Consider the following 20,547-nt stretch of genomic DNA (forward strand, 5'->3'; position numbering starts at 1 on the left):
ATTGTAGAATTAACTTACTTTTACCTACTTCTACTTACTTCTACCTATTTATACATGTAATTACTGGCTTATATGCATATGTTCATAACACATGATTGTAGAGGAGTAGAACTTAGAAAAAAACTAAGTGTAATAAAAATATCTTAATAGCATATTAAATAAATAAAAAATATTAGGATTTGGTGATGGTGAAATATATAAAGAGAGTCTAAGAAAATACTTTTTATTGGATTAAAGAGTCTATAGAATAAAAAACAAATAATAAAATAATAATTGATATATTTTTATTTATTTGAGAATAAATTTAAAAGATAAAATTTGATAATTTTTATTTTATATTTTTAATATAAATTTAATAAAATATATTAATATAATATTAAATTTTAAGCCATATTAATGCATATAAAGTCTTAAAATAAGCATTCTCTAATTTTAAGATGATAAATGCTTAAATAATCTAATATATATATATATTGTATTTCTATTTTTAAGTAAGTATTTAATTTTATTAAATTATTTTAAAAAATCATCTATAGGTAAGTCTTTTAAAATAATTACTATTTTTTTAGTAAACTTTAAAAATCAACATAGATATATAATATTATTTTAATATGATTATAAACACTTAATTAGTCATTTATTTTATACTACCATCACTTTTGTTTGATAAATGTTGATGTTATCATTTATGTTATTACTATTTTCTAAAATAAATGCATTCTATAATAAATGAGTTATTAAAACTTTCATAATATTGTAATACAAGGGCTTGTTCTTGCATACAATGCATAATAATGAGTAGTATGTATAAAGCATTACATATAAAATACTAGCATTATTTTTAAAAATCAAAAAATATTGATAATAAAACAAATTGATTAGTTATTATTGTATTATCAATATGTAATGTTTAGCACTTATACATATATATATATATATATATATATATATAAGAATTTAAAACAAAATATAATCTATTTAATTATTTTTAATTTAGGGCATTATAAATAAAATATTAATATATCTAAAAATAATATGTTTTTTTTAAAAAACCAAAATAAGTCACAAAAGTACTTGTAACAAATTTATATATTAAGAATAATTAATATTTTAAAATAAATACATAAAAAATAAAACTAAGATCTAATGTGATTGTTAGTACTACATTACATGTACTTATGAATAAGTAAATAAAAATTCTTACAACAGAGTAAAAAAAAATTTAAAATAATAATAAAATTTTAAAATTTAAGATTTAAATATATAAATATAAATATATATATATATATATATATATATATATCAAAAAACTAAAAATAAAAGATTTTTATACGTGTATAGTAAAATTTTGTATTAGTACTTCATATATAAACTAAAAACTACATTTGATTGTTTGTAAAATACATATAAGTTTATATTTTATTATCTTATATAAAACTTCTATAATAACTTGTAAAGATTTTAAAATACATATTATATCTATATTCGTATTTAGACAAAAAAATACCTCAAAAATAATATTGTAGATAAATATCTCAAGAAATTATAATTTATATTAGAATCAGCCAAATTAACTATTCATGGCAATGTCCAAGCAAAAAACTAGATTAAAACATGTCATTTATATAAGGGGATGATAAAACAACCCAAATTTTAAGTTTATCTAAACCTAAACCCTAAACCCTAAACCCTAAAAATTATAAGTTTTAGGCTTTTATTGTTCAAAGTCCAAAGTCTTATTGCTAAATGTTACTAATTTAAAATAAATCAAGAGTACCCAAAATTTATCTTTGAAGGAAAGTCTATCTAAAGACAACATTAATTCTTGTTGTCAAATACAACTACTTTAAAAACAATTGAAGAGTACATGAAATTTATACTAGCTCCAAAGACATAAAATAAATGTTTTTGTATTGATATTGTGCAAATTAATTAAAAACTATCCAAATTGCTTCTTGGTCAAAATTAAGGCAATTAAATTTTATATTTACAAAGAAGAATTATTTGCCAAAACCACCTTATTATACCTTCATCATAAGCCAAATTATTTATTTTGCAAATATTAGTACTTTGCAAATTATTAACCTTATAGTACAAACAATGCCAAAATTATCACAAGCAAATACAAATAATATAACTTCTATTATGCAAACTTACAAGCATAACTTAAGTCAACAAATCAATACTCAAACTTACAAGACAATACACAAACTACTAAAAAAATATACCATATTATAATATACAATCAAGGTAGATAATTGATAATGTCATATCTACAATGTCCATCATCCTTAAGGATAGTTTTGCTTTAATCAAAAGATCACAATGTTAAGACATCAAAACTATAATAATTTAATATATGATAATTGATATTTAGTTATTTTTAGAAATCATTCTTTTATGCATCTTCTTAGTTTGATGCTTTCAATTAAAGATAAGCATGTCTAATTCAATTGAAGGACTCATTAGCAATGTTAATAATTCTTTAATTTTATATTTTATCTTTTGTCTATTTAGTCTTTTTTGGAACATTTTTTTTTTAAACATTCTTCTTTGACCCTTACAATTCCTCAAGTAGGATTGTACTCTTTATGCTGTAGATTTTACTATCTAATCTCTAAAAACCATTAAGTTTTATAAAAATACAATTCAAAAGACCAAAAAGATATTTAATACTAATAAACAATCATTTCTTAAAGTAACAAAAGTAGAGTTGGAATGTAGGTATTATTTTTAGAATCATCAACTTTGGCAATATATTACTATCTACTACTCTACATATTAGATCTGCACACTTTGTGACAACATCCTGCTACAATTGGATAGAGTTTTATGAAACAAAAAATAATCTTCTTCATTTGGTTGTATTTTAACCACTATAGATTTTTTGAAAATGAATGATTCTATCCAATAAAGTAGCACAATTAGTGCATTGCAAAGTTATAAAGTTGAGATGAGTACAAAATGCAAACAAATAGACACCGACTGCATGTGAGATGAACAACTGTGCTGAAGCAAACAGAGACCAAGCACACACCATTCAGACTTTGTCGCAAAACTCCAAATTCACAATCTCCGCAGAAACTAAATTTCCTCCATTGAAGTGGATTAAGGGGCTTTACAGTGGCCTCGTAAAAGTTGGAATGGACGATCCCACATGAAATGTCGGGCAATACATGGATTACGATATCCAAAACCTCATCTTCTTCATGTGGGTCGCCTTGTTTATTCATACAATTAAACTAATTCCACAAGTTCGGCGTATCCAGTTCCCATGGAGTTCCAGCGACAGAGCGGAGAGCACTTCGATCAGGTTCCGGGTCTCCAGTCAGAGAGCTTCAAACCCTTCAGAAAACGTCGTCGGATTCTCGTTTTCCGAGTGCTGTAGAGCGAGTGTTGGAAGGGCTTGCACCGCGTGCCACTACATGCGGAACTTCCAGGTACACACAGCTCGCAAACAAGGAGCCTCTCACCAAGTGTCCAAATCAGAGCATCGCACAGAGGGGGTGGGTCCCTCCCTTGAAGTTAAATGGGGGACAACACTAGTCATGTATGCTTCCCCACTTGGCGCTGCTGCAGTCCCCCAGGTGGACTCAAACCTCATGCTTTGCTATCGAGGCTCTCAGCAGCAGGACTTGGCAATCTTAGCCGCTTGGGAATTCTGAACTTCTGCTAATATCAAAAACCACAACGTAGAGTTCACTGAATTCTCTGATTGTTGCGACAAGAGTTTCAATGGGAGACGCGTGGCGACCTTTTATCGTGTCACCTGCTCTCTGCGGCACTTGCTTCGCCATGGGCGATGGCAAAGCCATGTCTTTAGTGTGTTATAAATGACCCAATGGAGGATTCTGAAAGTATCGCAGTGTCGTCTTACGTATGAAGGATCGGTTCTCTGATTGTGGGGTCTTCGGCATGTGAGGGGGCTGATCGAGAAGGAGCGCTGAAAGAAAATTGTAATAGTGAGCAATGATGATGAACATCGAGAGCTTGTGAAGGGTAACATCTGTGGTGAATTTTCGAGGTCCAAGGATAAGCAGGAAAGAAATTGGAGAACCTGATACGTTTAGAGAGTTGGCGAAGACGAGAAAAGATGACGCGAGTTTTGGGATTTACAGTTTTGGTGATACTGTTGTTTGCTGGTTCGGAAGCTCTACTACACGACAGGAAGCCCGCGACGTCTGGAGAAGCAGCGAAAGAGTATGCTAAGGAAGTCGTTCGGGACACAGCAGACGCAACTAAAAATGCTGGTGGGTTCCTTAGTTTTATTTGCAATTACACACTAACTTATGCTTCAAATTGAAAAGAGAAAAGTGACTCTAGTACTTCAGAGGTTATTCTAAGCAAAGTATGTGTGGGTATTTCTTCATTCTCGCAACATATTCTACGTTCATGGGTGTGGGAAGAAGTGAAGTTGAACAGGAGACTTATTCGATAAGTGTCATTGTTGTTATTCGAAGAGCTTAACTTAGCATAACTACTTCAAAACTGCCCAAACAATCACTTTGATGTCACTTCAGTTCTGAATATGTTGCAAGAGTTGAGGTCGTGACATGGTTAACTCCCAATAAGGCTATGGTTCCAGGAAGAATTGGATTCTGCTAACCTTCTCTACACATTTTCTGGTTAGGTAACGCCATCAAGCAGACAGCCAATGCAGCATACGAGACTACAGCTGATGCAGCCAAGACGGTAACAGGAGGCAGGAAAGACGCAACTTCTACTGGCGCAACTGGTGCAGCATACAGAGACTCAGCAGGCCAGAAATCTATCCTTCTCTTCTATACTCCTCATTCCAATCCACCCTCGCAATCACCAGATTGTTTACTGAAAGACCAGGATTTCTTACTGCAGGGAGGTATGTGGAAGATTCAGCCACGACAACTCAAAGCAAAGCAGCTGATGCAGCAGGAGCAGTGAAAAAATTTGCCGAGAGTACTACAGAGACGGCAGCAGACACGGCACGTGCCGCAGCAGAAAAGGCTTCCCAAGGTGCAACGGCGACAAAGGATGCTGCCGTCGATGTATGCAACTCATACACCTCATCCCCTCCTCAGATATAATGTTGCATGATGAGGGACAAGATTGCATATTTCGTTGATAATAGAAGACATTTCTTCACTAGAACATTTAGAACTAAAGCGACTACTGACGTTGATAATTCATGGACATACTTACATTTTTATGATTCACTAATTACTGACCACTGGTTTTTGCATGCAGACTGCTCAAGCTGCATGGGACAAAGCTGCTGTGGCCTACGACGCAACCGCTGATAAGCTTGGGGAAACTTCCAACAAAGATTCAGACACTCCTCGAAACATCAGAGACAAAGTGTGGGGGCAACCAGATTCGGAAAAAACCTACACGCAGCGTGCTTCCGAGACTGCTGAAGCCGCGGGTGATGCTGCACGAAGGGTGAGTTGATTGAGGACACGACATTGATTTGTTCCAAGAATCAAATTATTAGCTTTGTGCTTAAATATTCCAATTTCAAGCAAGGTTCGGCGATGGAGGAAAAAAAAAAAAAAAAAAAAAAAAAAATCTCAAACTGATGATGATGCAGGCTGGTCAGAATGTGAGGGACTCGACATCAAGAGCATTTGACTCGACCACAAATACTCTTGGAACTCCTGTGAGGGATCAGGGTCGGGACCAAGGGGTTCTGGATAAAGCTGGAGAATACTTCCAAGATGCCAAACACAACGTCAACAATGGGGCTGAGGCAACCAAGGACGCTGCAATGAGGGTAACAATTTTCATTGACTTAATACTTCTAGCAAGCACCTATGTAGGAGCAACTAGTACCGTGATATGTGTCTGTAAGCGCTTCGGTGTTTCGTATCCGTATTGAGAAAACGTTTTGTTGTTTGCAGGCTGGCCAGGCAACTAGAGACACCACTTACAGAACCATGGGATATGAAGCCCCCTCTGATCAGGGATACGGGTCTCGAGCATATGAATCTGCTCGCGATGCTTCAGCAAGTGCATATGAGACCGGAAAGGAGAAATTGGGAAACATCATCGAGATCCTTGGCTGGCGTAAAGCGGCTGAACACGAACACAACTCACGGTCGCCTTACGACGTCTTGGTTGGAAACACCAGATACGTGTGGCATCAAACCCCTAGTTCAGAGGATTCTTATTACCAGAAAGTAAAGGACACGCTAAGCGGAGCAACAGATACAACGTCAAGCAAGGCTGGCCAAGCTGCGAACACAGCATCTGATATGGCTGCTCGAGCCAAAGACACGACAATGGATGCGGCGAACCAGGCTGCAGAGAGCATAGGGGATGTGACGGGACGTGCAAATGACGCTTTGAAAGACACAGCACAACGGGCCAAGGGAGCTGTGACGGACATGACTGGAGAAACTGGAGAGACCACATCCGATTACCAACGGAGAGCCAAGCAAGTGTTCGGTGCAGGAGCTGCAGCTGTTGGTGCGCACAAACTAAGTGGTCAGTGGCCTTCCTTCATGTTGTCAGTTGTAATATTTTTGGTGTTTCGTTAAAAGCAAATTGTTGCATTAACAATATGTAAACTCATATATCTTATGTTTGTAACTGTTGCTGAACTGGTTGATTACTTTTACAGCTAGGAGTGGAAGATTCCGCAAGGCATTGCGATTCTTGCAACTGCTCACCTACGCCGTCACCTTCGGATCAGCTATCTGGATGACCTTCATTTCAGGCCGCATCCTTTCTCGAACTATTCCCCGGGAGCAATTCCGCAATGTGCAGACGAAGATGTTTCCTTACTATTTGAAATCACTTGTTGCTGGACAATCGGCTCTCGCACTTTTCTCCGTTCTTACCCGCGGCTCCTCAAAATGGTCACTTCTGGGTTTTGTCCTTTTGATTGGCTCGGCTGCTTACAATGCTTTCGTCCTTGAACCAAAAACAACCAAGGTATATATTCTTCGTCTAGTTTCAACTTCTTGCTTAGTGCAAACGATCTTCAGACACGCTCTTCATATCCACGTCCTGAATCAAAACTATTGTCATTAACTGCTGTGCTTCGGTCTGCCTGACAGGTTTATCATGAAAGGCTGCGGGTAGAGAAGGAAGAAGGCAGAGGATTGCACACAAGCTCAGACCTTCCCGAGAAGCAGAAGAAGTTTAACGAAGTCCACGGCTTCTCTGCTATTTTGAATTTGTTGAGTGTGGCAGGGTTGACATACCACGGCTGGAACATTGTTTCCGAGCTTGTTGCTCACTAGATATCGTTGTCCAAATCCAAGAATCAAAAGTATGTATTGTTATTGTAAAAATGTCCAGCGTAAAGGGGGTAAGATGTGCAGGTACTAAGCTAGATCAGCCAACATGTATTCCGGAGACTCGTAAGTTTGAGTGACTAGGTAACCTTGAGAGTATAAAATTCTGTGACATTTTTGAAATATCAGTGGCAAATACAAAAAAATAAAACAAAGTTTTTGAACTGTGTATCATGCAATTGCGTAATGCTGGCATCTTTAGGGAAAAAATCGTTTGGCACCTTGTCCGAATATTGACTTGATTTGACTTCTAGCATGGTTGTAAATACCACTGGAGTCTGACTTGCTCGGTTCTTCCTTTTTCCAATGCACACCCAGCTGCATGCTTGTGTTTTTATATTAAACTATGTTATAAAACCCATCTGGTTCGACAATTGAAGCGCAAGCCAGGCTAGTGTACTTCCAAATCACAACATGCGTAGCAAATTACGACTCATTGCAGAGCATAAAAAGTGCAGTTGGAAATCGAGCTTTTGGTTACGCTTACAATATTGCAGCACTTCTTGATGCTGCTGCAATGGAACGCGCCTTCACCTGTTTCTGTATCACAGTGGGACTTTTCATTTGAAATGTTAGAATCATATCCATGTAGTTTAGAGATTTCTGTCTCTAGCCTGGCCAAACCGAACGAGTTGCAAACAATGCTTGATCCTGCTCTCTTGTTTAGTCGTGATCGGGGCGTGCGAACTATACCAATGACCAGCATTGTTCATTTGTCTAAACGATTAGGTGCGATAATCATGCGACTCTAAATATGGCATCATGGGATACTGTAGTGAAGCAATGTCTGCAAATGAGATTATTGATAGGAAGTCAACTTTCAGTTGCTGTAGGTGATATCAGCCAGTATGTTTATTATACTCCAATGAAACAATATACGATGTGCCGGCAATTGTTGCACCGACCAAGCCCTCTCAACATTAAAAATTCTAGCATCTTTGTCACTACACACAACGTGCAAGTTTCGCTGTGTGCAGAACAAAATTCACTATTTGACAGGCGCAATAATTGTCCCTGATGCGCAACCTTAAAAGAAGATTTCCAGGCGGTTCCCAATCAGTAAAACGATGCTGACAACAAATGTTTGCCATAATTTTGTAACATAGTTCCATCGCAATGAAGAAATGAAGTGTCAAAACGCTTTCTGGGGAGTATTTCTACAGTTCTTCAGCTTACTCAGTGGAAAACTACTGAGGTTTCCTCCATATTGTCAGAATCAGGTGTAGGCTCCACGACGATGAAGTAAACCTCGTTTGTAGACGGATTCATCATTGTTTAACAATAACGTCGTCATTAATTTCAGAGTCCGGCAAGGAGTGTAACACGATATCGCATAATAAAAAATAAAAATAAAAATAACCCAATCAAAGGATTTCAAGAGATGAGTGAGCTATTTCAAAACAATGGGGATCGGTTACATCCTTTACAACCTGAGAATTGCCTGTACAAAACCTTAAACTGCGTGCTTTCTATTATAATGTTACCAGCGACATGACGATGGTCGCAAAAACTCTAGACTGACAATTACTACAGAGGAAATCATAGGACTGTCGTAACCTGGAAATTTTCGTCCTATTATGATGAACAAAAATCAAGTGGTTGACTCAAAACCTCAGCAAGATTCTACCATTGAAATAAATCCTCCTAGCGTCCTGCGGCATTAAGGAAAAGACTCGTCAACAAAGCTGAACTCTTTCACCTGACATACTCCCAGGGATATTTAAACTTAGAGACTTGTTACACACATACACATACGAGCATTGCAGCAACAAAACGATACTTAGACAGCAGATAATTAAATGCAACATTAATCAAAGAACGACGAACCACCATAAACAAAGCCATAAATACGTCAAAGTATGAATGAGTATATCTTACACGAATATCATACACCTTCACCCTATTTGGATGCATAAATCGAAGTTTCTTAGCCTCCTTGCTCTTTGTAAGGGGTCCAGATTAATTTGGAGGCATCCACGTCCAGACCGCCTCTTCCTGCAGCTTTCAAATGTCGCTCCAATAACTTGGGGTCGGCACAGATAACATGCTGGCCCTTCCGATACTGGATAAGCTCAAGGGTCTGGAGAGTGGTAATGACGTCCTCGGTTTTGATCGCCGTCATATCACTAAGCTCCTGATTTCACACCCAAGAATTTGTGAATCTTTCCACAAACCCAGCCCAAAAATAAATAATAAATAAAAAGAAAAGAAAAGACAGCCATAAACCTACTCAATTAACTTCATAACATCACAGGCAGGTGCCGCGCTGCGTGTACACACAATGAGTGCTGGATCAACTGAGGATATATCCTAACATGTGTAAGTTGAAGACGTGTGAAAGGTTAATCTAAGGATGAACATTCAAGGGTTGAGTCCAGGGAATGTACATGCAGTCTCACGTATAAAGGATGCGCCAAGTTTGGTTGCAGCCATGCAGCGTTTAGAATTTTACCTTAATGGACACATTGCCTCGATGTTTCTTTAGAATATCCAGAAGAATCCGTGTCCAATATCCCCGATAGCTGAGCAATCCAAGATCTGAAAGAGGCCGTTCGGGAGTTCCCACTTTGCCTTCTTTCTTCGACAATTCGTACGAGAAGGCAATCAGAAACTTACCATAGCCCTTCCGCTGATAGGGAGGCAGAGTTAGAATACATGCCAGATTATAGCCTTCTTCGGAATGCTTCTCTTTAGAAAAGTATCCCACCATGTGGCAGCCCCGGTCATCGCACTCGCATAGAATGTAAAACAGAAACAAATCGACATCATAATACAAAGTCTTATGATCGAGGAATAACTTTGCCAAATAACATAGGTTCTGTCCGTAAATCTTGTTTTTTTTCCCATCAACTTCAAACATGGATAGAGAACCCTGTCGATAAATTTCATCTCCGGGGGGGTGCTTTAAGTCGCATTTCCTCATGTGCCTAGCCAGCTGCTCCTTTCGCTTCACGAATGAAAGGCAAAACTCGCAGAAAAAGAGTTTACTGCAATCACTGTATTCGGGAGGAAAGGGGGAAAAATACCACGTATCAATCTCATATCTCCCAAGCTCAATCTTACTAATATTCTTGACCTTTGTAAACTCTTCGTGCTCTCTCAGACTCGCGGCGTCAAAATCTTCATGCCCCTCCTCAGCATGCGTCTCCTCGATTTTACGCTTCTGATGGCGGGTCATCTTAAGCCCCCCAGCCTTATCCTCAACTTTTTCATCTGCGTCCGCTTCCACAGACTCGAGCTCAAGCTGATCTAATTTCACCCACTCGTCCAGACGCCTATTGAACTCGTTATAGTGCACATAATACTGATAATCATCAGGCCCCGAGTTGAGCTTGCGACGTTCGATAACCTTAACAGGATGCAATTTCCCATCCCGCCATCTACACAGAACCCTCGTGCCAACTTCCAGTGGCAGCGGTATCGTCACACGCTTCTTCAACCCGTTCCCGGCTGCCGCCATCACCGAAACCTCGTGATGATGATTCACTCCACTATTTTGCTGCTGCGAACCGTCCATGACCGCCGCACCTGGGGTCAAATTGTTTGCAATTGGAATCTCCTCACGCAAAATCCCCGCCACCGTCTCAACTCCCATGCCCCGCCCAGCGGGCGCGTTTTGCTCCAAAGAACCCATCGCTCCTCTAGAAAAAAATTCACGCAACCCGCCACCTTGACTCACCTCCTCTTAATATCCATTCTCTCACGTCAACCGCTCCTTCTTCCTTCTTCCTCTTCCTCCTCCTCGCGCTACTTGAAACCCTAAGGCGCCATAGCCATAGCCAGATGATCCATGGCCTGGGCAGTTCGTTCGTTGCTGGTTCCTCAAACCCTAGACGACCTTTCTGGAAATGTCCGCACACTGTGACTCGTCAACTCGTCACCACAGTGCTACTACTTGTAGTACATCTCCCCATTCCTTCTCAACGACTCCGTTGAGCTTTTATTTTCCCCCCACCCCCTTTTAAGTCCAAACCATGTTTTACAGTCACTTTTGCAGATCTCCCTCTCAAAAAGATGTTTTGTAGGAATAATAATCATGTGGTCTTAATGCTTAACATGGAATTACTGACATTTACGCAGGGGATCATGTTCTCATCCTAATATACGCCTCGTGTAAATTTAGTATTTTAATAAAAAGTTTGTAATTTGACAATTTTCATTTATGTTGTTGTCGTTGTAATTGTGTGCTGTTTTCTTTTCCTTTTCTTTTCCTTTTCTTCTCCTTTTCTTGTGATTTTTTAAGCATGTGAGGTTTCGTATTTGGTTTTATTTTATTTTATTTTGGTTTATTTATTTATTTTCTGGAGTGTATGTATGGATGTGTAGGCTGGTGATTAGCTTTTATGAAGTCATTCTCCATGATGTTCAGGAAAATACCCGTGTCTTTAAATAACCTTGCAGTAATAAGTTAATCCAACAGATGTGATTAATAATCGTTTTGAGATAAGTTTGTTCAACTTAACTTGTAGAAATAGTGGATGTTTTTATCAAATTATTTTGTATACAATCCAAGTTATATATGAAAACGTTCGAAATCTGTCTTTCAAACACTTCTTGCAAAAACAAAATATATAGTATCTAAATGCACAAAAATGTCTCAAATATAAAATTACTGTCTTTGAATGTGTGTATATACTTATCACATACAAACCTCATCTTTTCTTTAAATCTTGACAATCATTCATTTATTCATTTTCGAAAAATAAAATAATCAAAAAAATAAACATAATCCTGCTATGTAAATTATTTTTACAAAGAAAAAGTTATGATAAATTTGCACATATTTATAAAGCTATTGTATGTGTACATGTTGAATTTAAATGTGGCAAAGGGTTATTTAATTATAAAGAATTATTATGTGGGAATGTATTTTAAATATATATATATATATATATATATATATATTTGTGTGTGTATTTGATGTACAAAAATCGAGATGTTTGCTTAGGATCGTTTGGACAGTATAAATAAACTTGACAATCATTTGCAAGATTTATTGAGTTTACAATTGAATTTTATAGTAATAATCGTGGTATATTGAATTTGTACATAAAAATAATGAAATTGTAAAAAAAAAAAAAAAAAAAAAAAAAAAAACACTATACTTTACACATTGTTCAAAAGCGTCCTTTTTGGTTTTTTTCCTGTAAACTACCATAGAATTTATAAATGAAAGCTACACGTGATGGTTAAAAATATTCTTCAAAGTGTAGTAATTACAATCATGCACAATTTTTATACTCATTCTGCAATTATCAGCAAGTAAAGATTCTTCAGTTGTACACAAAAATGTGTATAATTCACAACATACATGATGCTCTGTTATTACATTTATGCATTGTGAAAAAATAATAATGTTGATATTAAAAATAAGAATACAATACAAATTAAATTTCAACTCATATTTAATGTGCTACAGGTTAAATTTTAATTTTAATTTTATAAATCCCTCACATAGTTCCAAATCCTTAAGAAACACATCACATTCATTATCTTCCTGCTTGCGAAATCACAGTTAAATTTTATTTTCAATGCCAAGTTTTTGAACCTTTCACCTGGTCAAATACATTGCAGTAACATAATCTCTATCAGTAACAACACAATATATCTGACTCATATAATAGAGGATTTAGGAAACATGTTCCATCACCACTCCGCACTCCTCCATGTAGTTATGTATATTGCTATTGTCCCAAACTCCTGTAACAACAAACATTATGTTTAGTCAAGAGGGATAAGACAGATTTAATTGAAGCACGCATATTTAGGGGGGGGGAGGGGGGAATGATTCCTCTGGCCATCCATCGCTTTATTATTAGGTGCCCACCCAGTTCATGAGTTTCTTCCATCGAGGAGGAAGAGGAGGGAGAGGAAGAGGACGAAGGGGAGAGAGAGTGCGAGAGAGGGCCCCCGCCAGCAGCAGCAGCACCACCGGCACGAGCTGCGTAGAAGGAGGAGTCGACGAGTAAGCAGCAACAGCAGCAGCTCTGTCATGACGGAAAAGGCCACCAGTGGTGGTGAGGCCATAGCAGCAGCAGCAGCCAGCACCCACGTCGGTGGGGGGGACGAGAAGGAGGGTATCCATCGGGGTATCAATAGAGGGGAGGGGATGTATAAGTTGCGGAGGGCTCGGTGGAGGTTGGGCCGGGGCTGCACAACGACCAAGCCAAAGCACAGCACAGCGTTGCACAGACAGTCAGACACACAGAGAGAGAGAGAGAGTCGTATCGAATCAGAGAGGGGAGGGGAAGGGAAGGAAGAAAGAAAGGGCGAGCGAGCAGGCGAGAGAGAGAGAGAGCCAGGCACTGAGAGTCAGACGCTCATCTCCAAGTATCACAATCGGAACGTTAGCATTTGTAATCCTCTCGCATTAGTGGGAAACCACTAGAGCAAGCTGCAGACAGTGTCGGCGTTAAAATCCGTAGAATACTGCGCTTGAACTTGTGCTTTTGCACTTGAGAGTGTGGTCTGTGTGAGTTGTATCAGAAGTTTCGTTGCGGAATTGAGAGGTTTGGCAGGCGAGGACTGACGAAAGGGCGTTCAAATAGTGAGAGAAAGAGACGAGAGAAAGGTTGGTGGTTGAGGTGCTGGAGGAGGAGAGGGGAGGAGGGGGCGTGCGGGTCTTCAGAGGGCGTCGAGGTATGGTGTTTTTGAGTAGTTGTCAAACTCCTAGCTCGTGTAGGTGTGTGCTGTTTGGTTTTGGGATCAGGTAGTTAGAAATCACGGCATTTGTTGTCGGGCTTTGGACTTTTTTTTTTTTTTTTTTTTTTTTTTTTTCTTCTGTCTGCGGCAAGTTATTGCGAGGTTGAATGATTGATGGCAAAGGCTCTTTAGGGTCTTGTACCTTGTGAAGACGGGATTTCTTTCATTGATTGTCTATATTTTTCTTTTGTTTTGTTGCCGAGTGCGCTTCATTGACTCCTTGTATATTTGTTTTTCTGTTTTTGTTTTTGTTTTATTTTGTTTGAGATGTGTGTGTGCGTGTGTATGTGTGTGTGTGTATAGAGTGTGTAGAGTGTTTTTAAAACGTATGTTACTATTATGAAGCTTTCTAAGATGTTGCTGTTGGAGTCGGTGTGTGTTTTATTTCCGCTGGTCGCTTCTGTGTGCATTTTTTCCCCGTCTCTTGTGATGATTTTGGTCTGAGTATATGATGCCTGTGGATTGGTATTCTCTGACTAGCATACCTGCATGGAGGTTTTCGTTCAAGGGTAGCCCGAGTTTATTGATCAAGATTTCTTAATTTTTTTCCCACGTCTCGTGCTTTCTCAAGTTCTTTTCAGTCTCGTGCCTTAAGTTGCGTCGGTTATTTGGGTTATTTGTTTTTACAGTTCGAACCAAGCAGGCTATCGTAGTCGTTTTCTCATAGTTTCTTCGCTTCGAATGCCATACTAGCTCTTGCCATTTTAGGACAGGGTGCTACCTACTGTCCTGTTTTTCGTTTTCATGATTATGCACGGGTACACTACTAACTACGAATGGTCAATGCAGCGTAGATACCGTATAGTGATAGATGTTGAGGGTCCTCTTTCGGGGAAATAGGTACTGTAGCTGTACCGTGAAGTCTGAAGTTGGGAAAACAAACCGTCCTCGGTGATTGAACGTTGCTTTGTTGAGTACATTTATAATCTCTCTACGCAGTACGAAAAATTTGTTTGCATGGTTATTGGTGACTGAGCTTATCATCGTTAGATGCTACATCGTTTCACACTGATTTGTCTGGAACCTGTTTATTCTTAGAATGCCTTCACAGCTATTAGAGTAAATTTAGATCATCTTTGTCTAGCGTCCAATGAAACTTTCGTCTCCGTGTTTAAGAGTAGGTGTAGTTGTTTCTGGAGTACTGGGTATGCTTCGCACAATGTTGAGAGGATGATAATATGATTTAGAAGATGTCAAGAAGAGACGGGGATATAAGTATGTTCGCGAATCTTATTTGTTCCAGATTGCAGACGATATGAGCTTCATGAGGAGCTTTGTACGTTTAACTGCAATAGAACGCCTAATACTAACATTTTTATTTTTTTACTTTTTACGGAGTAATATGTGTGGAAGCCGCTGACGTGATGCTGTTAATGTTATTGGATCCGGATGTAGCATTTAAAAATCACTGATATGCTATTCTGGTTGGTTTACAGATGCATCAGTTGGGCGCATGTTAGCAGCCCTTCATTCTGGGTGCCTAGTTCTATCTTCAGTTTTCCACGCTGGGAACATTCTCAGGGTTCTAGCTTGTATTTTGGGGAAGTAGCTTTGGGGTTATTATCTCGTGCGACGGGAAAGTGAGGAAGCATTTGGAAAATCTAACGAGATTTAAATATTAGCGAGATGGCAAATTCCAAGCAGCAGGGAAAAGAGAAAGAGATGACTGCAAGTGTAACAAATGTATATTTGCAAGTGGTGGAGGACGTAATCAACAATGTGCGTGCCGATTTTCAGAGTGAGGGAGTAGATGACAACGTCCTGAATGAGCTACAGGCGGTATGTTCGCTCTTTTTCTGCATTTTTCTCAGTGTGATGTATATGTCATGCAAACAGGAGCAAGTTACCCTGTTTAGGTGATTCTCGTTTGGGATATGATGGATGATTTTCCTTCCTGATCTCACTTGTGGAAGTAGCTTTCTGAACAATGGATTCTGTATATTTTTAAATTTGTGATGATCCTCTTTCCTTTTTGTCGCATGGTTTACTAATAATTTATTCTATATGTAGTTTATGTTCTAGAATGCGGCTTTTGTACAAATCCTGATACATCAGGTTGTAATTTGATGACTGAAGCTCAGACTTGCTTGCACTTGAGTGATCTTTGAATCCTTTAGTTTCACGAGAATAAGTGGTGAAAGCTCCATTGCGGATTTTAGTAGTAGAAAGTGAGATTTGCGGTAGTTTGGAGCAGGGTTTTCTTTTGCAAACATCTAAGTTACTGGGGGTGATAGTCTGTTCACTTTGGGATTTCAGAATCACTAATTCAACTCAATCAAATTTAACGTACTTTTCCTTGTAAATGAATCAGCTTTGGGAACTGAAGATGTTGCAGTCAGGGGCGATTCAGCAGGCCTCAGTGCCTGAAGCGCCTGCAAGCATACCTCCGAAGCAAGTTTCCCAAACACCGCCCACACCTATACACGATTTGAATGTAGCACCGCTTGAGGGTGGCGATGAATATGAGAATTCGTCCACCGCCTTCAATTTTCCTCTGGTACTACCTTGCAGTTGACTCATTTCAACAGCCTAGATGTTAGTAAAATCTCTTTGTTCAATGTGACGTGTAGAAATATGCACCAAGCTATGGTGCTGACCTGCAGTATGAGTTAGTTATTTTCCTTGATCTTCTTCACTTCTTGTTGTGGTTTAGAAAGTGGATAATGAATAACTTGCTGGGTTTGTCCCTTGTACAGACGCCAGCAGTGACCAGCACTGGCGAGCCAGTTATGTACCAGTATATGCCTCCAGGTCCTAGTGAACCTGTAAATCCCGTGCGAGACACTGGGTTTCAACTTGACGCTACCTTGGGGAGTGGAAAACCAAGCCCCTTCATGGTACTGTTATCAGTTTGTGTATTTGCAACGATGAATGTGTCTGTTCTGTTACCTGACCTCAATGGAAGTGCACTAGGGATGTAAGTCTACTTTTAGCTGATTTGATATTTTGAAGTGACTGATTAAGCAAGTGGAACAACCAGGATTCGATGGAACTGGCTGTTAAGATTGGAATTTTCAGTTCCTTGATTGTCTTCTATTGGTGGTAAACTTTTGCTTCTGTTTCTGTTCAGCAACCTCCAGCCCCCTGGATGAATCAAAAGCACCGTGGAGTTGAACTGAATATGAATGAAAGTAAGTTGTGCTGTTAGTTATGGATCCTGTTTCTATCCTACATAGTAGTGTCAACTTTCACAACTTCTGCTGATTGATGATGTTTGCATTCGCTTTGAGCATGTATAGAACAAGCTTCTTGAGGTGATTTTGTGTACGGGATTTTATTTTAGCTCGGAGTCGGCCAATAATTATGTAGTACATATTGTTTGAAGTGTGGCTTCGGGTGAAGTCTGCTGTTTTTTTATTTTTTAAGATGATCTCTAAGTGACTCATCAGACTCTTGTGCAAGGTGAACTTCGGTATTCTCAGCTTACTGTTGATTCCCTGGTCGTTTCTAGGGTAGTACTAATCAAGTGCGCCAATTAGTCCTGATTATTCTTGGAATTGGCTGTTGTAGCTTACGATGTAAGGGAGGACGACGGCAATGTCTTCACTCATCTTTCTAACACAACGCAGAATCCATCTCCTGTGACAAAGGTAAGGTCTCCAGGTCCTTCGTGTATGCTTTACAAGTGATTTATGTGCTTTATTATGATAATGTAACGTCCACATTTCAGTTATGTTGAAGTCGTTAAGTTCGTGGTGAGATTCTATTCCCACGTGATACAAAATATTTGGTAGTTATGAGACGCATGTCGAAGTTCATATTCGCAATTTATAGCCAGAGGCTCATTCATTTTATTCTTGGCTCCAGGATTTCCTTACGATGTCCACAGGTAAGAGAAAATACGACGAGATACAATCTTCTGGGTTGTATTTGCCTCAACGTGATGGGGCTGGAGATGTTGAATTGTCTACTTCAGCAGATGAGGTTAATGATAATCAGGTGAGTGATTCTTTGTAGTGGACCACATTTTAACCAGAACTTTTGGAGTTGTTTTGGGTATACACCAAGAGGGAGGTTCGATTTTAACCTTTTAGCTTTTATTTAGGCAAACAGGTTAAGTCACTTGGAAAGAACTATTCTTTCGACTGGCGTGAAGAAATCAAGAAGTAACTAACAATTGCTTCTGCACGTGAAATTCTGCAGCATTACTAAAATCATGAGCGGTTGTGGTGCATTGCCAGGTTAAAAAGAAAAGTTGGTTAGACTCTTGTCTAATTTCGTATCTTATCCTTTGAGCTGTCACAAATTTAATATTTACTGTGTTGTATCGCCGAACAGGGTGTTGAAGCATTCGGAGACAGGACCGCAAGCAGTGTTAGTTTTGGGAGTAATAACCCACAGCTGCAGCGAAGACTAATTGCTATTCATGCAGATTCTGTGTTGGAGCGCCTTGTCAATGCTAGAACTTCTAGTGAGTTGTTGGACATTGCACAAATGGATGGTATCGATGATAACTATGATGATGTGAGTGTGACTTCCTTTGATTTTCATTTCACGAACTTGTGTGAGTATGTGAATGACTCGAGAAACTGCATTCATAGATCTTTTTGCTTTTTAGGACAACTACTTAACTTTTATGACCTTGCTTCTAAACTATAATATCTTGTTAATTTGCTACGTTTTTTTTTTTCGGTTTGCTCAACTGATTGGATTTTTCCCGCTTTTCTTTATTGAAGATGCTTTATAAATGATCAGCTTCTCCTTTGTGACGCAGGATGTTGCGGAGGAAGACTATAATGAGCCTGGAGAGGACGGTAAGAACTGGTTTCTTTCTACATGGGCACTTTATGTAGCGTGAAGAAGATTCCAGGGATTATCGTTTTAAACCAAAATTCTGGCTATGCATGAAGGGTACAGCATCTAAGTGCTGTATTCATGTACAGCTATGATGCTCGTCTTGACATATTGACACGCAAATCGTGGCATTATATCCTCTTGATACTTCATTTGGAAATGTGGTCAACAGACCCTCAAACAGCAAATGACGCGGCTGCTAAGTCTGCCACAAAAGCAGATAATTCAGATTCAGTAGGTTCCGAGCCTCCATTGAATGAAGATGACGATGACGAAGATGACGACGATGAAGACAATTCTCAGGGTGATGAGGAGCCAAAAACGAACAATTTGGTCCTTGCTCAATTTGATAAGGTATGTGACTAACTCTACTGACTTGTCTCTACAGTATCACTAAACAAAGCAATGTGTTGTGTTTCAGACTTTCTTCTGATACGTGTTAGAGATTCTTCTCTTCAAATGCTTTGTTCAAACATTCTGTATTTGAAGCTTTTTGCGGATCCTTGATTGCAGTGGAAGTTTTTCAGCTGTAGACGGTAGTGAACGATTTTCTGAGATGGTTCTGTGTGTAGCTTGAAGATTTTGGTTGTTTATGTTTGAGCAGGTTACAAGGTCCAAAAACAAGTGGAAGTGCACACTTAAAGATGGCATCATGCACTTGAATAACCGTGACATTCTTTTTGTGAAGGTAAGGGTATGCTTTAAGATAATCTGTGAGCTCCTAAATTATTTAGTTCCGAGTCAAATAACATTTTAGTGGCACACTTTAGTTCAAGGAATCTATTTCCTCACCCATGTTCTTTATCTACTATTTTTCTGAGGTGGGCAATGTGGATTGATCGGAAGCATGACTGGCCCAAATAAGAAAACTGTGAAAGTTGCTAAATTTATAGCATGCAACGTCTATTTTGATGGCCATTTGAAAAGGGCTTTAATCATTCGTCACCGTAATAACGGATTGAGCTGAAAATTTGATGAACTTTCAAATCTGACTCTTGCAACTTATGTTCTTGTTTGGGTAATGGTATGTTGCTGAAAACATCGTGCAGTTCTTGTCAAGTCACAGTTAAATTTCAATCAACAACTAATCTGGATTCTTGGAGTGATATACTAATCAGTCTGATTCTAACCGTGGCTTGGTGTTGGTGGCAGGCAACGGGAGAATTTGAATTCTAAGAAATGTAATTGTTAGTGGTTCCCTTCTTGGTCACATGATGTCCATGGCTAGCCGGTGCTACTATTGGTGGAAATTTCCTTATTGCAGCATCTCATCTCACTGAGACACCAGCATGGACACCTGCTTCTACGGCTGCTTTCCAACGATTGAAGGCAGTGCAGAGCAGGTAACTTCACTTTCACTGCATAGGTACTCTAGGCATTAGGTTCTTGGGATCCTTAACTGTATAAGCTGGAGACCAATTCCTCACTGCATAAGCTATCTCTTCAGGTTGAAACTTCAATCATCACTTTACAATGTGGTGTGTTCTTTACCCTTCGAAGTGACAACGTTAACGACAATCTCATTGGGTACATAATAGTAGAGGTGCTGGGAGCATGCATACATCTTTTCAACTTGCAAGAGCTCACCGGTTAGACTAGCGCACAATTCTACGAACATGGAAGTGTTGGAGACAAAATTTTGATATGATGTTCTAGTTTGATTGATTCTGAAAATCCTACTGAATCTTCGTGCCTTCTCCTCTTCCGTCCATGACATCCCTGGATGCAACCAGGCCGATTCAGATTGAGATCAAATCGAAGCCACCTGCGTATG

At 38.8% G+C, this 20,547-nt stretch overlaps 3 protein-coding genes and 1 long non-coding RNA gene across 4 annotated transcripts; 3 read left to right on the forward strand and 1 right to left on the reverse strand.

The window, feature by feature from the left end:
- Positions 1 to 3,675: 3,675 nt before the first annotated feature.
- On the forward strand, positions 3,676 to 7,441 carry LOC112281609 (uncharacterized). Its single transcript, XM_024518262.3, has 8 exons — positions 3,676 to 4,250; positions 4,631 to 4,759; positions 4,855 to 5,024; positions 5,224 to 5,418; positions 5,567 to 5,749; positions 5,877 to 6,462; positions 6,599 to 6,912; positions 7,038 to 7,441. The coding sequence occupies exons 1-8, from the start codon at positions 4,094 to 4,096 to the stop codon at positions 7,221 to 7,223; spliced, it is 1,920 nt and encodes a 639-aa protein (XP_024374030.1). The 5' UTR covers positions 3,676 to 4,093; the 3' UTR covers positions 7,224 to 7,441.
- A 1,205-nt stretch (positions 7,442 to 8,646) lies between these two features.
- Positions 8,647 to 11,174, reverse strand: LOC112281610 (putative MYST-like histone acetyltransferase 1). The gene is made up of 3 exons (XM_024518264.3): positions 9,730 to 11,174; positions 9,156 to 9,411; positions 8,647 to 8,929 (listed from the first exon to the last, which is right to left on the reverse strand). Exons 1-2 carry the CDS (start codon positions 10,909 to 10,911, stop codon positions 9,205 to 9,207), a joined length of 1,389 nt encoding a protein of 462 aa, XP_024374032.1. The 5' UTR covers positions 10,912 to 11,174; the 3' UTR covers positions 8,647 to 8,929; positions 9,156 to 9,204.
- Positions 11,175 to 13,432: 2,258 nt separating this feature from the next.
- On the forward strand, positions 13,433 to 20,447 carry LOC112281399 (transcription initiation factor IIA large subunit). The gene is made up of 12 exons (XM_024517875.3): positions 13,433 to 13,916; positions 15,416 to 15,758; positions 16,291 to 16,476; positions 16,676 to 16,816; positions 17,050 to 17,110; positions 17,490 to 17,569; positions 17,787 to 17,918; positions 18,258 to 18,443; positions 18,694 to 18,733; positions 18,946 to 19,127; positions 19,378 to 19,461; positions 19,926 to 20,447. The coding sequence occupies exons 2-12, from the start codon at positions 15,606 to 15,608 to the stop codon at positions 19,947 to 19,949; spliced, it is 1,269 nt and encodes a 422-aa protein (XP_024373643.1). The 5' UTR covers positions 13,433 to 13,916; positions 15,416 to 15,605; the 3' UTR covers positions 19,950 to 20,447.
- Positions 19,978 to 20,447, forward strand: LOC149989403 (uncharacterized). The gene is made up of 2 exons (XR_016502642.1): positions 19,978 to 20,116; positions 20,221 to 20,447. It is a non-coding gene; the product is annotated as an uncharacterized LOC149989403 (long non-coding RNA).
- Positions 20,448 to 20,547: the final 100 nt, after the last annotated feature.

This window comes from Physcomitrium patens, chromosome 4 (genome assembly GCF_059467195.1).
Source record: "Physcomitrium patens ecotype Gransden chromosome 4, ASM5946719v1, whole genome shotgun sequence".
NCBI lineage: Eukaryota > Viridiplantae > Streptophyta > Bryopsida > Funariales > Funariaceae > Physcomitrium > Physcomitrium patens.

Excerpts from the sequence above, each read along its gene's own strand:
- LOC112281609 (XM_024518262.3), top strand. The coding sequence starts at position 4,094 with ATGACGCGAGTTTTGGGATTTACAGTTTTGGTGATACTGTTGTTTGCT. Across the intron at positions 5,750-5,876 it reads CCAAGGACGCTGCAATGAGG|GCTGGCCAGGCAACTAGAGA; the intron begins GTAACAATTTTC and ends TGTTGTTTGCAG. Across the intron at positions 6,913-7,037 it reads TTGAACCAAAAACAACCAAG|GTTTATCATGAAAGGCTGCG; the intron begins GTATATATTCTT and ends TCTGCCTGACAG.
- LOC112281610 (XM_024518264.3), bottom strand. The coding sequence starts at position 10,911 with ATGGGTTCTTTGGAGCAAAACGCGCCCGCTGGGCGGGGCATGGGAGTT. Across the intron at positions 9,412-9,729 it reads GAGGCAATGTGTCCATTAAG|GAGCTTAGTGATATGACGGC; the intron begins GTAAAATTCTAA and ends GTGTGAAATCAG.
- LOC112281399 (XM_024517875.3), top strand. The coding sequence starts at position 15,606 with ATGGCAAATTCCAAGCAGCAGGGAAAAGAGAAAGAGATGACTGCAAGT. Across the intron at positions 16,477-16,675 it reads CCGCCTTCAATTTTCCTCTG|ACGCCAGCAGTGACCAGCAC; the intron begins GTACTACCTTGC and ends TCCCTTGTACAG. Across the intron at positions 17,919-18,257 it reads ATGAGGTTAATGATAATCAG|GGTGTTGAAGCATTCGGAGA; the intron begins GTGAGTGATTCT and ends ATCGCCGAACAG.